Below are 17,528 nucleotides of genomic sequence, written 5' to 3'. Positions count from 1 at the left end.
GAACATGACAGTAGTCAAATTTTTAGTCCGCTTAAGGGTGGAATCCTTTAATTCCTTTGTTTTATCGCATTTTAATAGTAATTTATTCGTATTCCAATTTCGCATTTGTGATAAAATGCCTTCCTTCATTAGAAGTTGCATGGGGGGTTTAATATTTCTGGGGTCGGGGTGGGGTTCACCGCTGTGATCTTGGGGTGTTGGACTGTCCATGTGTCAATAGTGAGGAATACATTACGAGTTTTAAATGATTTTTATTATGTAATTTTGTTTTAAGTTTCATTTCGTAATTTATTCGTATAAGGAGATTTGGGAAAGAAGAAATCCTACGGACTGAATAAAAGGTAACTCCTTGTTTATTTCCAAAATATTAATACAACGTAGGAAAAATTGAGCATATGTAAGCTCTCATTTATGTAGTATAATATTAATGTAATTATTAAAGCTAATTTTAAAGGAATTCTATAGACAAGCTGAGTTTTTAAGTTCTTAAATAATTACACATACTAATAGAACTTAAAAATTGATAGATGGATTCATTTTGGATTGAATATCATGTGAAAAGAAGCAACAATTCGTGAGGTTTTTTTTTTTTTTTTTTTTTTTACATACCATACCTTCTAATTTATTTAAAAGAAAGGATTTTCCACTTCCCCATTTTGCATATAAACCGACAGATATGGGCATAGAGAGAGATGGCTCACTAAGAATATCAGCCAAGGCACTACTGTATAAATCATAGCCAAGCAAATTTTCACTATCTTCATTGGTGTTAAGACGTCCTGGAATTGGTGAATTATAAACATTTCACTAAAAGGATGACATTCACATAAGAATTGGGGGGGGGGGAGAAGGAAAAAAAATGTAAATAAAAAATTCAATGACAATTTGCACTGTATGATTTCTCAAACTAGAAAGCCATCAGAATAAAGAGCCTCCTAATTTAGAATTTCAATACAACATAAAAGACTGCCTTTTCAAAAGCAAACCTTTGTTTAAGGTAGCTTACCATCAACGAAATGCACATATGAGTACAATGTTATTATTATGGTTTACTACTTGGATAGAAACAAAGATTGTTATTCTCTAAATTGTCTAAGAATCTGTAGTGAATTTTGATATTTATGTGAATCATAAAAATACATATATAAAAATTAAATTATAAAAAAAATTCCTAATATTTTTAATATTATTACAAATATTAGGAATATTTCTAACTGATACATTAGTGAACAAAATTCAACAATTTTATTCAAAATTATCACCCATGAGCCTTTACACAATTTATTAAGATGAAGAGTATGTTAAAATCAATTCACGTGTGTATGAATATAATTTCCATTTTACTGAATATAATTATCATCAAAAATCATGCACATAAACTGACAGATTAGGCAACAGTGAACTTTGTTGCTTAAAGCATGTCAATCAATTTTAGTTCATCCAAGTTTGTGCCTCACATCCTCACTGATGATCATAGACAGTGAAGAGTTCTCACATCAAGATTTTTGCCAACATGCTGCTGATCCACACAGAGTTCTTCCGTCATTACTGATGATGAATTTTGGGTATGGCTATGAGCCAAACACAAAGGCTCAGTCCTCTGAATGAAAGAGTCCACATTCTCTAAGGCCAAAAAAAAAAAAAAAAAAGCAAGCCAATTTTTGATATTGATCATTATGAATTTGTCCCACATAGCAAAACAGTGAAACTAGAAATAATAGAAAATAGTTCTATGGTAATTGTGTGAATATGATTCAGAGAAAATTGGTTAAAAAAGGAGTTTCTGAGAATTGGTGCTTCTGAGGTTTAGGCTATCAACTTGTATGGTGACAATATCGCTACACACTCTGTACTTTCCATTCAAGAAATACTTACAAAGAACTCCATCACTGTGTTTCCCAAATCAATTGTACTCAGTAGGTTTAGCACCACCCCCCTTGACTTTTCCAACTTAAAGTCCCCTTACAAGTTCATATACAGTCAACACAGATTCATATAGAATGCAACACAGAAACCATTAGAAATTTCAAAAGAAACTTATCAGGTATGATTTCAGAAATTGCAGAAGTATTGGAATTGGTGTAAAGGGTCAAGGAGGCTACTTGAAAGGAGATCAATTTAAATAGCTGGTAAGTTTCTTAATTTTCCAAATATTAGTTCAATCCCCAGATGTTCTGATCACGCTGTCTATATTAACAGTTGTCATTTTGCCAATGCATGAATACGGTGTGTAATATTGTACTAGGATAATGTTCATACCTTATTCCTTGTGATCCCTCATTATGAGGATCTCAAGGACAAGATTTTTCGAGTCAATTTTCAGTCTCCATCTGACATTAGCATTAGTAGAGGCATATGATGCAAGAAAGCAAGCTTATTCAGCATCAGCCAAAAAAAAAAAAAAAAAAAAAACCACTCCCATTTCACCCCTCCGTTCGCTCGAAATACCTGTCCAGTTGAGCCTTAAATTTGTTTAGGCTATCAACTTCAACAACAAGTGATGGAAGTCGGTTCCACCAACCAACCACCCGCTGGCCAAAGGCAAATTTCCACACATCTATCCGACATCCGTCCTTCCTCAATTTGAATTTATGCCCTCTGAGCTGATTATTCTGAGCAAGATGAAGAATCCCATTGGCATTGAGCATGCTCAAACCATTCAAAGCCTTATACACCTCTATCAGATCACCTCGCCGGTGCCTAGTCTCCAGACTCTGTAATTTGCAAAACTTAAGCCTTTCTTCGTAAGAGCAACCCTTTGTTCCATTCACTAATCTTGTTGCCCTTCGCTGTACCCGTTCCAGCAGCTCTACATCCTTCTTGAAATGAGGCCTCCAGACCTGTATACAGTACTCAAGATGTGGCCTAACCATTGCCTTATACAAGGGAATAAATGAAGGAAAGCACAAGGTCAATTGCTAACAGAGTTCACTAAAGTATGCCATGGGGTGCTGTACTGAACTTTTAGCACATATGTAATAAAAAGGGATGTGGAGAAATTTTACCTTCATAACCTTCCATATTGTAACCTGATGAGATAAATTATATTTGTTCTCACCATGTAGATATATATATAACAGATAAATGTACCTTGGTTTCAGTTTCTGTAACTTTTGTTTTTCCATTGCTTTGTGTTTTTATCTCTGCATTGCCTAAATACAGTCTATTCCAAAAACTACTTCAAATCTTTGAGCAATTTATGGATGGCCATCTACAGATGGTGAAAATCATAATTCACTTTTATCATAACCACTCTGTACATTGGCTATGGAAACAATTCACTGACACTCTACCATGATGAGAAGACAAGGATCTGGCTGTTTATGAACCACAACTGACTGGTACTAGTCAGTTGTATAAGTGTGATGTACAATAGATCCTTGTATAAGTGTCATGTATAATAGATCCAAGAAATGTTTTTCGGCTGATGCTGTATAAGCTTGCATTCTTGCATCATTTGCTACTACTAATACTAATGTAACTCACTTATTCCACATATTCATGGACCCACTTTGTCATTTAAAAAAAATGGCAGAAAGTAGCCCACGAATATATGGAATGGACTTTGAGAGTAGGTTACTATATTTCCCACAGATGAATCCATGCCGCATTTATTATTATCATTAGCCATATAGTGCAAGGAAGCCTGAGGCAAGTACTGCACCAGCCAAAAAAAAAAAAAAAAAAAAAAAAACCTCTGATTCACCTGGAGAGGGAGGGAGGAGAGAGAGAGAGAGAGAGAGAGAGAGAGAGAGAGAGAGAGTCAGAAGTAGAAAGGAATCGCCAAGAAAGAGAAGAATGATGATGATATCCAGTTCAGGACCCTGGGTGTGCCAAGTCCATACTCACCAGATGTGAGCCCCAGGGGTTAATTTTTTTTTGTAGAGTGATATTCTGCATATAGGATATGGATTCTGTAAAGCTCATCTGGAGAATACCCAGGATGCTCATCTGAGTATTCTCCAGAATGACTGCTGAAAATGCATTAAATATAGAAATAAAAAACGGAATATTAAAGTTTTGGCAAAAATGGTTTCCGACATGGACAGGGACACTGAAAAGAGCTGTGGGTTAAAAACAAAATTGGATGATCTGGTGAGCAGTTACAGATTCATTTTAGAAGAGGAAAAAAATCCAAACTAGACAACTCACTTAAACAACTGGACTAAAACACGCCAGTTTAATCCAAATTAAAACCAGTTATCAAAATGTAATTAAATGTTAATTTACATACAGGTTGGTGCAAATGTATTATTTTAGTAGGCAGCAAACTATTAAGAAGCTAAGAATTCACATAATTTTAGTATATCTCATATTGTGAATACCTTCACAACGAGTTTCGATTGTATTGCACTACCTTTAATAAGTAACGCTTCACCAATGGAGAAGACTAATGTTACTTATTCTCGGTGGATACAACTACCCAGACACTCAGGGTAGTGGAGAATAAAAAAGACCTGGGGGGGATTTGTGCAGTCAGATATGAAGTTTTCTGAGCAGTGCAAAAAAGGCTGCAAGAGTAGCTCATGGGGTCTTGTCAATGATATATAGGAATTTTGGTAGCAGGAATAAAGAGGTAATTTTCCCCTTGTATAAGCCAATGGTCACACCTTGAGCACTGCATACAAGTCTGGAGGCCTCATTTTAGGAGAGATGCAGAGCTGCTGGAACAAGTACAGAGAAGGGCAATGAGATTAGTGATTGGAACAAAAGTTTGCTCTTACCAAGAAAGGCTTAAGTTCTGCTAATTGCAGAGTCTGGAGAAGAGGCAACTGCAAGGTGATTCGATTGAGGTGTATAAGGCCTGGAATAGTTTTAGCAAGCCCAACGCTGATGGGAGTCTTCTTCTTGCTCAGATTCTGCATCTGAGTGGTCATAAATTCAAGTTGAGGAAAGACAGTTGAAGAATAGATGTGCAGAAATTTGCCTTTGGCCAGATCGCTGGAACAAACTTCTATCTGTCATTGTGGAAGTTGACAGCTTAAATAAATTCAAGGCTGACCTAGGCAAACTTTTGGAGTGAATGGATGGGTGAAATGGGAAGGGTTTTTTTTTTATTTATATATATAAATATATATATATATATATATATATATATATATATATAAGCTTGCTTGCTTGCATTATATGCTCTACTAATGCTAACACGTTGTGAAGGTATATTCACAATATGAGATACAATTAAAATTATGCTAATTGTCTAGTTCAGCAGTTCACTATGAACAAAACATGGTGCATTGGTACTAACCCATTCACTAGAATGGAACATATAAATATAATTATTTATAAGTCACCGTCTTGGTATGTGATGCTGGTGGTGTCATAAAGACAACATTACAGGAATGTAAGTTTTCATTGATATCTATTAATAGCAATCTGTTAACTAACTCGGGATCTATTACACATATATAATTGATATGATTTTTTTTTTTTTTTTTTTTTTTTGGCTGATGCTGCATAAGCTCATACATTTGCTTTCTTGCATCACATGCCACTACTACTACTACTACTAAAGGCTAATTATTAAAGGTAAGAAATTTGTAATCATTAACAACACTATGTAAATGAAGTCCCTAGAATTTACCAGTTATGCTGTCTTAACAGTCACTGAAGCAGTGGCTGTAAAATATAACCATTAGCATTAGTTGAAGCATAATGCAAGAGAGAAAAATTATATAGCACCAAACACACAAAAAAAAAAAAAAAAAAAGCACCTTCACATTTCACCCACCTGGTCACTCCAAATGTTTCTCTAATTCAGCCTTAAATTTATTTAAGCTATCAACTTCCACAACAACACGGATGGAACTACGTTCCAGCAATAACTACCCGCTGGCTGAAGGCAAACTTCCATACATCTATTCTACAACTGGCTTTCCTCAATTTGAATCTATGCCCACTTAAGTTCTTAATCTGAGCAAGCAGAAGTCCCATCAGCATTGAGACTGATCAAACCATTCAAGGCCTTGTACACCTCAATCAGATCACCTCACAGGTGCCTATCAGATGCTGCAACTTGAAGAACTTAAGCCGCTCTTGGCAAGAGCGCCAATCTGTGACAGCCAAACCCTCTGCTTGCACCTTCACGATGGTGGGACTGTTAGTAATCCTGAGTATAACCTCCATACACAAATACATGGTGGGTGACTACCCAGGTGTGAACCAACGTAAGCAGGGGTCGAGGTGTGGCGCCCACACCACATGGAGGAATGCTGCCCCTCTATGTTACCAGGCAGTACTAAGTGGTAGATGACTATTATCAACCGGTGAAATACCACCACTTTGCTTATTGGAGGCTTGAAGTGGTTGAACCCATGTTTAGTCTCTAGAGCTAAGTTCCGGTCAACCCTTTCCTATCTCTTCCATCATGCAGTATGATTGATGACTTTTGAGGTTATGATGAACATTGTGGCGAGATCCAATATTCCTTACATTTCGAGGGTACAGCTCAAAAACGGTGTTCGCAGGCCAGCCACTAGTTAGTACACCGGACCGAACCTATTGGTAACTCTCTAGGAGGCTTCCGGATCAGCTAGTGTATAATCTTGCTACCTCTACTCAGCCAGATACTGACTGGAAGGCGTCCGAGTAGTGTGTATGCGGTGAGCATTGTCGAGGCCACGTTATGTCAAGGATCTCAGCATATTCTTACCACGTGTACGCCATGTCCAAAAATTTCATTACTTCATACAGCATGTCCCACCCACTTTTTCTTACTATTTAATACACCATGAATTGTCAAAATAATAGAGCAAGCTTATCAGTGAAAAGATCTAAACCTCCCAAGGACTTCCTAATTCATTTCACAAATATACATAGTCTCAATTCTAATCTCAATGATGTCCATTTCCACTTGCAGTCTGCCAAACCCCATGTACTTTTTCTGACAGAATCTCAGTTATCGGTTGATTCAACTACTGCTCATCTGAGATGCCCAAATTATTTGCTGTATAACTCCTTCACCTCAAAGGTGGTACTTGTGCATATGTTCGTTCTGATATTACCTGTCAGAGACTTGGCAATTTGGAATCTCCTCTCTTTGAGCTTCTCTGGCTCAAAATCTCTCTACCTCATTGTGTCAAATTCATCTGTTGTCTCTACCGTTCTCCCAACTCCACTAATCACTCGGAGCTCTTTGACTTCCTCTCTTTGCAACTTGACTTTCTCCAGTCCAACTTTCCTAACAGCGAGGTAATTTTCCTTGGCGATTTTAATTTTCAGAACTCCAGCTGGCTTCCGTTTTCTAGTCACACCGACCCAGCAGGTCGAGATGCTAAAGCTTTTGCAATTACTAATGACTTAGCACAGAATGTTCATTTACCTACAAGAATACCGGACAATCCTAATCATACAGCCAATACGCTTGATCTCTTTCTCATAAACAACCCTTCTAAGTACACGGTCGCAGTGAGAGGTCCTTTAGGCACTTCAGATCACAACTTGGTGATTGGCGCTTCTCCAATGGAAGCTTTATCTCATGGCTATTCCCAAATTCATGTTGTTTGGCATTACAAGAATGAAAATGGGATGACCTGCAAGACTTCTTTTCTTTTTTTCCTTTTTCGGATTACTGTTTCAAAACTTCTGATGTCAACGTTTTCTCAGATCGTGTCAGTGAAATTATTCTTGCAGGAATGGAATCCTTTATCCCACACTCCACTTTAAAATCTCGTCTTTTATCTAAACCCATGTTTTTTCAATAAATGTGCTAAGGCTGTTCAAGAGAAGAATGTTGCATATCGTAATTGGCTTGTTTCTAAGTCTTCAGTTTCATTTTCTGCCTACACACCAAAGCTCGCAACAATTGTAAAGCAGTTATTAATCAGTCCAAACTAGAGTTTGAACAGGCTAAGAGTAGAAAACTTGCTTCTTGCCCTAATGGTAGCCGAGAATTCTGATCTCTTGCCAAAGCTATTGGCTGCAACTTTTGCCCATCTCTGCTCCCACCTCTGTCCAAACCAGATGGTTCTGTTGTCACTTCAGCCAAGGATAAAGCTGACCTGCTAACATCCCATTTTTCTTCCAGCCGATGCATTAATGATCTTGGTAAAACACCTCCCACCATTCCCAACATGCTCCATTCAATGCCTCCTGTGGTCTTCCGTCAAAAGGATATCAGAAGGATTTTGATGAATCTCGATGCTAAGGAAGCTCCAGGTCCTGATGGTATTTCTCCACTTGTTCTCAAAACCTGTGCTCCTGAACTTACTCCTATTCTTTGTCGCCTTTTTTCACTTTCTTATTCCAAAGGTGTTTTTCCTTCTGTTGAAAATTTGCTCATATCCAGCCAGTTTCTAAAAAGGGTGACAAATCCCTCCCATCCAATTATCGTCCCATTGCCATTACTCCTACTCTTTCTAAAGTAATGGAGAAATCAATTAACCGCCAACTCAAACTACCTAGAAACCTTCCATCTGATCAATGATCACCAGTATGGATTCCGTCATTGTTGATCCACTAGTGATATTCTGGCTTATGTTACCCATTTATGGACTAATTCAATGGAAAGGTTCGGTGAAACACAAGTAGTTGCTCTTGACATCTCAAAGACTTTTGATCATGTTTGGCATAAAGGTCTTCTAAACAAGCTTCCATCTTATGGTTTGCCAACTGTTTTTAGTAATTGGTTATCCAGTTTTCTCTCTGATCGTTCACTGAGGGTGATGGTAGATGGCTCTCTGTCTTCTAACTTCTCCACTAATGCCGGTGTCCCCCAAGGTTCAGTTCCTTCCCCCACTCTTTTCCTCTTGTATATTAATGACCTTCTTCCATTGACTGGAAATCCTATCCATAGTTTTGGTGATGATAGCACATCGCATTCCACTTTCCATTTTGAGAAACCTTGTCCTGCTCAATCAGCTTCAACTTCTCGAAAATCTGCTACCAATTCCTTAAATGCTGATCTTCAGGTAATTCACCAGTGGGGCAAAGACAACTTAGTTGATTTCAACCCTTCTAAAACTCAGTCTTGTCTTATATCTCGCAAAAAGGATTCTTCTGCTCCTATGCTTATGTTTAGTGACACTCCGATTTCTAGGCAAAATGATATATCTCTTTTGGGGATTACCCTGACTTCTAATCTCTCTTGGCACAAGCACATTACAAATATTGCTTCCTCTGCATCTAAAAAACTTGGTTTTCTCTTTTGCTCTCGGCGTTACTTTTCTTCCAAACAGCTGCTCACTCTGTATAAATCGCAAATCCGACCTGCCATGGAATATTGTTCCCACATCTGGGGTGGTGCCCCCAAAACCTCTCTCAGGCCTCTTGGTTCCATTCAGAAGAGGGCAGTTAGGTTAATTAATGATTCATCTCTAACAGAGTCTCTCTCTCCACTCGCTTTCTCATAGATGTACTGTTTCTGCTGCATGCCGCTTCTACAGATACTTCCATGGGCACTGTTCTTCTGGATTGGCTTCTATAATTCCCTCTCTCTCTTTCAAAACAGTCCGAATACGTGCCGCCACCAGCCAACATCCATTTACTGTCCAACTTCAAACCCACAGAACCAACTTTTCATCTTCCTCATTTATTCATTCAACTGCCGTTTTCTGGAACAACCTTCCTTCATACGTATTTCCTGAAAATTACAATCTACAGAAGTTTAAGTGCAATGTCAACAAATATCTTCTTTCATCTTCTCAACCTCCAACCCAAGCATGGTACTAAGTACTATAGGTTCTAATACCTCTCGTGTTTGAGATTCACATAAAAAAAAAAAAAAAAAAAAAAAAAAACATCTTGTAGCCCTTCTCTGCACTCGTTCTAACAACTCCACATCCTTCCTAAAATAAGGCCTCCAGACCTGTATGCAGCACTCAAAGTGTTGCCTTAAAAAAGGGAATAATCATCTCCTTGTTTCTGCTAGCAAAATTCCTATATATCATTGACAAAACTCCGTGACCTTCTCTGGCAGCCCGTCTGCACTGCTCAGAGATCTTACTGCACAATAACCCCCAGTTCTTTTTCATTCTCCACCTCCCTCAGTGTAGTACCACACAGTTGGTACATTTCTCTTGGGTTACTGCTACCCATATGCAGTACTTTGCATTTGTCGTTAAATTTTAGTTACCACTTCTTTGCACATTTGCCTAACGTTTCTAGATCCTGTTACAATAGCATACTGTCTTTACTGTCATTAACAACCCTGCCAACCTTTGTATCATCTGCAAACTTGTACATTAAGCCTAATACACCTTCATCGATATCATTGATAAACACACAAAACAACAATAGGCAGATCAACGAACCCTGGGAAACTCCTCTAATAACATTAGTCCATGTAGAGCAGTGTCCATTTATTACCACTCTCTTCTTGTCTCCCACTCAATTTTAAATCCCTTTATCCATTGCAGCAATCTGCTCTTAATGCCATACTGCTCCAATTTGTTAAGCAGTCTTCCATCAGCAACAGAATCAAAAGCTTTCCTTAAATCCAAGTATATGATATCAAAATTATTTTTTGCATCCAGTTCTTTTGTGACTACATCATAGTATCCAATCAAATTAGTTAGACAAGACTTTCCCTTAACAAACCCATGCTCTGTCTAAACTATTACTGCAGTCTTGTCAAGGTGATCTTGCATCACTTCTTTAACCAGTGATTCCTTTATTTTCCCCGGAACAGAAGTTAAACTAACAGATCTATAATTATTTGTGTCACCCTTCAAATGCCCTTTGCGAATTGGGGATATATTTGCACATATCCAGTCCATGGGGACCTCCCCTGAGTCTAAGGATGTTCTCATAATTATGGCTAAGGGTTTGCTAACTTCCCTCTCTGCCTCCATCAATATAACTGGATAGATTCCGTTTGACCTAAGTGCCATTTTTTTTTTTTTTTTTTTATGTTTACCTTCAACAATTTCTCCTCCACTAATCTGTTATTACAAAATCATTAAGCTGCCTGTTAGAGTTTAGTAAACTTCTGTCCTCTCTTTCCTTACAGAATTCCTCATGTCTGAATGTAGTTGCAAAATACTGATTCAGTTTATATCAGCTATCTCAGTAGGATCATCAACAGTCAAACCACCAACATCAAGTGGATCAATCTGATTCATCCCCTTTCTTCTAGAATTTACATAAGTTAAGAAGACGTTTTTCTTTGTATGCTTTGCCAAGGATTTCTCGTAATCAGCCTTCGCTTGCCTAATCTCCTTTTTGACTTGATTACAGACTACCTTATATCTGCTATAGGCTTCTGTGTCACCGGATAATTTTTATGCATCCCACACATTTTTATTCTCTGCCACAAGCCTCATTAGTTCATCTGACATCCATTTAGGTCTAAATCTTCAACAGTATTTCTTAATTTGTATGAAAAGCCTAGTAGCTTCCGAGATGAATTCCTTGAAGGCTTGCCATTTAGATTTCGCTGTTCTAGACATCATCAGTTGATCCCACAGTGCAGAGTTTAAAAACTGTACGAGACTACTGTAGTCATCTTTATGAAAACAAAAATCCTTCCCTTTACCCTTGATGGTAGTAACATTTTTAAGTAAACCCACATCAGTATGCTGTGATCACTATCACCTAGTTGGTTCCTTTATCTGCAAATTCTAAAGGCATGAATAATCACTTCTAATAATACAGATCAAGAATGTTATTCCCTCTGGTTGCCCCCTCGATCATGTTGCTGTAGAAAACAATCCTCCAATAAATCCGCAAAGGTCTTGCTAGCATGGGAGTGATCAACCCATAAGTTCCAGTCAATATCTGGAAAGTTAAAATCCCCCATTACAAGACTAATTTACTGGCTCAATCTATTTCTCTGCTCAACTGTTTGTTATACTCATCAGAGTCATTAGACCTATAACACACTCCTACTCTCATTTTCTCTTTACCAGTGCTTATGTCAACCAAACTGACTCAACATAGCTCTGTCCACCCATATCAACTGGATGCACTTCTTTAGATTTTATGTTTCTTAACTTACAGCATAACCCCTCCTCTATTCCTATCCAGTCTATCCTTTCTGTACACACACACACACACACACACACACACACACACACACAGTACTTCCCAAATTCCAATTCTGCACTGCTTATATTTGTGTGGCACCGTGTCTCTGATATCCCAACAATATCTGCCTTTGATGTCTTGATCAGCACTTCAAATTCATCAAATTTATTTACTATACTTCTAGCATTCTCTATGATGACTCACAACAGCTCTTGAAATCCCCAGTGCAAGAATTGCTTTCTCCTCTGCTTGCGGCTAATGTTAATCTTTTGGTCTGTGAACCCTCCAAGCTAGTAGTTTTCTGACCCATCTAAGCAGTTTTCTGACCCGCCTGGATACCATCAGCAAATATTTTTGCACCCTTTTTATTTAAGTGTACCCCATCTCTGTCGAAGCAGTCTCTCTTGTTAGCAAGCACAGACCATGCTGGAAAAAAATTCTATGCTGTGAGCCTTGCAGAATCTCTCCAGGGCCAAATTGATTGACAAGGCTCTCATCATATACTCCTCCTATCGTGTCTGGGCAGAATTGCACACACTTTCAAATTTAACCCCCCTAACTCGCAACTTTTTTTCAACATTGACCTGTACTTGTTAAGTAAATCTACAAATCTCTTACTCTTAAGGTCATTAGTGCCAACATGTACAACAATATGATCTTTTGTGTCCTTAAAAGATATCTGCTCTACAACGTCATCAACTTTTACCCTGGCAGATATACCCTGGTCCTGTTCCACCTATCCTTTTTGCATAATATATGTCCTGTCAATAGAGTTACTGACAATAACTAGCTCATGTGAGACCAGCACATTCTGCCTTCCAGATTACCGCTGTGATGCCTGATACATAGGAGTGAGCTCTGGCATTGAGTTGGGCAGCTGAGAGCTTGATGGGCCCGCCATATTAATTTCTTCAAGGGCATTATCCTACACCTTAAAACTCTCAGATATCCATTAGAACACTGAGTTGCCGCCTAATTTCTTCAGTCTCTGCACCTAGCACACACAAAAACATCCTCTTTGGCTAGATCATGTAAACATTTCACATTTGCACATTTTTTTGGACTGTGATGCATTGAAGAATCACCCCTTCAATTCCCCCTTGAGCCACTGTACTACCGTTACTTTGTGCTCATTGCTTTTCTGCTCTAGTCTGGGTCATGATTTTGTTTATAGAATTTAATAATTAATGAAATTTATAAAGTATTTAAGGGCAAAGGCCTCATGCTACGAGGTAGAATGACTAATATGTAGGTTAGTGGAACTGCATCATTTTAACATAGCTATCTACCTAAATTAATTAATTAAACTGGTATTGTTTTGGTTACATCTCATATTGTGACTGCCTTCATAACGAGTTGCCATGGTATTGTACTACCTCAAATAAATAACACTTCACCAGTGGAGAAGACTATTGTTATTTATTCTCAGCAGATACCACCACCACACAGATGGCACCGTTTCAAAGCTTGTTGGTTTCTCTTCGGTGGGTGGGCAGGTACCCTGGTATTGCAATGATGACAACCCAGTTGTGAAGTATAACTCCACAATATGAGAAATGCCTGATGGTGTGCAACTAGTTATCAGACTGGTTATCACCTCAGTGGGTGGGTACCTGCCCACCCACCCACTGGGTAGAAGCCAACAAGCTTCAAAATGGTGCCGTCTGGGTGGTGGTATCTGCTGAGAATAAGTAACAATAGTCTTCTCCATTGGAGAAGCATTTACTTATTCAAGGTAGTGCAATATCATGGCAACTCATTGCAAAGGTATTCACAATATGAGATATACTTAAGTGATGCCAATTATGTACTATTTTAGTAGGCTGCTGCATATTAAAATGATGCAATGGCACTAACTCGTATGATCGATGTTTGCTTTCTTGCTTCACTTATTGTGTCAATCAATTTTGCTGGATTCAGAGCTTTTTGATTGATTATTAGACCACCGACAGGGATATTTCTTGGATAAAAATCTCGAAGCCAACAAAGAAAAGCCTTGTTTTGAAGATTTCCAGTATAGTGGGATCATAATTTTTTTATTCATTTTGGTTCCAAGGTATCATCTTTTATTTTGTCATTAATTTTGTTGTGTTCTTTTACGACTGTTAATAAATTTGAAGAAGTGATTCTGAACTTCCTTGCAATTTTGTTTTTTTCCTTTCCAGACCTAAGGTTTCTCGATTATTTTCTTTCCAATCAAAATTGTTGGCATTTCTCTCATTCACACAGTAGAGTACTTACACAGAAATCTTCTAAACAACATTCAAAACAAAAAGAAGTTTGTTAAAATAATGGCAAAAAACAGTAATTAAAGGAATCCAACTTTCATGATAGTTCGCACAATTTCTTTCAAGAAAAACAACCAAAGCAGTATGTTCACTGCTAATCACACATTAGCAATTCGAACAAAGTTAAAGTTTATCAAAGTACATTGATACATACTTTGATTAACAAATTATGATTCTGCCATCATTTTTGAGCATCAATCCATTGCACTGAGTTTGTCTATACAATATTATTTCTCAGACAATTTTTCATTACAAGTAAAAAAGTTTATGGAAGGCAATCCAGATGTTTCTTATACTGAAATTTTATTTAGTTTGTTGAAATTCATTTTATTGAAATTCATTTTATTCAATTATTATAAATATTTTGCAAAATATTAGAAAAAAATTCATTAGACTAATAATTTCATTATAACAATATTTGTTATACTGGCAGCTAACACATAATAATTCAGACTAATAACAAAAAAATCACACTCTTCAAAAAGCAATTGCGTTATATGTGTAGTGTTTAAATAAAGCATTTTTCTTTCTTTCTGTGCATCCACCATATTGCACATTCATTAAGTCCTCCAATCAGCACCACTGAAACAAAATAAGTCCAGCATTTCAGCTTTACTATATGGATAATCTATGTGTGATAATACATGAATAAAATAATAATAGCAACTGCCGAATTAATATTGATCCAATTTTAACAAAATTTGGGACAGCATGATAAATCTTTCTAAAAGTAATTTCATGAAAATCTGTCCACTCAAGATGGATGTAAAAAAAAAATGCAAGTGTAAAAAATAATAAATAGTTATTTGCATACAACCCTTTAAGATACTTACGGGCTCCAAATATTTGGGCTAAAATGCTCTTTTGATGACTTGTATCAATGTTATATGGAGTTTCCCCAGCTCTGTTTGGTCTATATAGCAACTGACTATTTTTGGGGTTCCTTAAAAGAATTTCCACAATAGCTTTACTTCTTGCCCTCATAGCTATATGAAGTGCTGTATCACCCTTCTAATAATAACAAAATAAATGTGTTACCACTATATAGATATGTTATTTTCATAAACATAAGCAGTATTTAAAATCACTAACCAAGGTAACTTTAAAAAAGATATCAAAATAGTCTGAAAAAGAATCATCATACTTGCTTTAAAAATAAATAATTCAGAAATCTGTGGAATCATTAAATGTGAGATAAGATTACAAAATCAACAAAGTTTTTTTTTTCCCCTGTACTACATGAGCAATAAACCTATGAGTAACTGCACATGAATAATGCTCTGTGGTACTACACTGACAGTGGTAGAGAATGAAAGGGACTTGGGGGTGGTTGTGCAGGCACACATGAAGTTCTCTGAGCAGTGCAGACGGGCTGCAAGAGTAGCTCATGGAGTATTGTCAATGATATACAGGAATTTTTCCAGCAGGGATAAGGAGGTGATTATTCCATTGTATAAGGCAATGGTCAGGCCACACCTAGAGTACTGTATACAGGTCTGGAGGCCTCATTTCAGAAGGATGTAGAGCTGCTGGAATGAGTACAGAGAAGGGCAACAAGATTAGTGAATGGAACAAAGGGGTGCTCTTACGAAGAAAGGCTTAAGTTTTGCAAATTACAGTGTCTGGAGACTAGGCACCGGCGAGGTGATCTGATAGAGGTGTATAAAGCCTTGAATGGTTTGAGCATGCTCAATGCTGATGGCACTTTGCCTCTTGCTCAGAATAATCACCTGAGAGGGCATAAATTCAAATTGAGGAAAGACAGATGTAGGATAGACATGCGGAAATTTGCCTTTAGCCAGCGGGTGGTTGGTTGGTGGAACAGACTTCCATCCCTTGTAGTGGAGGTTGATAGCCTAAATAAGTTGAAGGCTCAGCTGGACAGGTATTTTGAACGAACAGAGGGGTGAAGTAGCAGTGGGTTTTTTTTTTTTTTTTTTTGGCTGATGCTGCATAAGCTTGCTTTCTTGCATCAAATGCCTCTACTAATGCTAATGCTATATAAATTTTATTGCTGTAATCAACTCTAATATTTGCATTTAAAGTAGTGTTTCAACAAAAGGTGATATATTTTTGAAACGTAGCTAAAATAAAGCTCACTTTTGCATGTTCAGGGGATACTTAAAAGGATATTTGATTAACTTTAAAAGAGTCATTTCCTTTGAAGTTATTTCATTAAGAAATAATTGCAAATTAAAACACGGTTATACCACAATTATTACCTCTGTTAACAACATGTTCCAGAAATTCTGACAGACGGAGGTGTATTGCTAAAAAAAAAATAGTACCGGAACGCTCGTTCTCCAGAAGACCACATGATAACGCCACATCGACTGTACACTAACTGAATCAGACTTCATACTCATGGTTCATAGAACAACCAGTTCTAGCATTTAATTCATGGTGAATCAAAATGCAGCATTCGCACAAATCACAGTATATCTCATTTGATGGATCGCTTTATCTAACACATTGTACTTTAGTAAGAAATGTTCAAGTTTCATTGCGAAATTTATATTTTTGTTTTTAAATAACTTTTTAAAGGAATCTATTATTTTTAAAGATTACTATTAATATATATTTTTAGTAGCAAATAAAGCTTAAATAAATAGATATTTCTCCCTCTCCTTTGGTTATTCCATTGTTTCATAATATTAGATGTATAAATTTCATGATTTTCTATTATCTATTATGACATTTTCTATTATGTCATTTTGAAAAAAATACCGGAATGTTGTTCCAGTGCATTCCGGCCCGAATACACCACTGCTGACAGTCCCTTGGTTCTATGCACTACCTCTTTCTCCTCAACTTTCCCTATAATCATTCAGCAATGGTGTGGTGGATACTGGATAATTTTAAAGATCTGGCAAGTTGTAGTTTATCAACCACCTTAGCAGCATATCTCTAAAAACAGATCACACTAGAATGCTCAAAATGTAAAACCATTCAAATATTAAAAGTAACAATAAAAACCACCTGATGGTCTGACAGACTTAATTAACAGAATGTGACACTAAGGTAATAACACAATGTTTGATGTATCTCCTCCTAATCAGTCAGGTATCCTTCAGGTATCCAAAGTTTAAAAATGGAGTTAATCTTTTGCCACTTTTTAGAAATAGTGTAATAGCAAAATAAACCCAAGTAAATGGGCAGTTCTTTCTGCTATGAAAATTAACTGCATTTTTTTTTTAAGAAAACCCCAAACAAAAGAGGTCATCATCATCATCATCAGCCATTTTCAATCCACTGCAGGATGAAGGCCTCTCCAGC

The 17,528-nt window shown here is 37.1% G+C and overlaps 1 protein-coding gene across 1 annotated transcript in view; it reads right to left on the bottom strand.

Moving 5' to 3' along the window:
• Nucleotides 1-17,528, bottom strand: part of Arms (Ankyrin repeat-rich membrane spanning) — a 680,132-nt gene that overhangs the window by 388,161 nt on the left and 274,443 nt on the right. The window contains exons 11-12 of the mRNA XM_090381558.1: nucleotides 15,086-15,263; nucleotides 615-779 (exon numbers count right to left, since the gene is read on the bottom strand). Of these exons, the coding sequence (XP_090237684.1) occupies nucleotides 615-779; nucleotides 15,086-15,263 (343 nt within the window). The remainder of the gene's footprint in view (nucleotides 1-614; nucleotides 780-15,085; nucleotides 15,264-17,528) is intronic.

This window comes from Mastigoproctus giganteus, chromosome 9, assembly GCF_048544385.1.
Source record: "Mastigoproctus giganteus isolate SK-2022 chromosome 9, ASM4854438v1, whole genome shotgun sequence".
In the NCBI taxonomy this organism is placed as follows: Eukaryota; Metazoa; Arthropoda; class Arachnida; order Uropygi; family Thelyphonidae; genus Mastigoproctus; species Mastigoproctus giganteus.
Note: the sequence above shows the minus strand (reverse complement) of the source record. Positions and strands in the feature narration are given on the sequence as shown.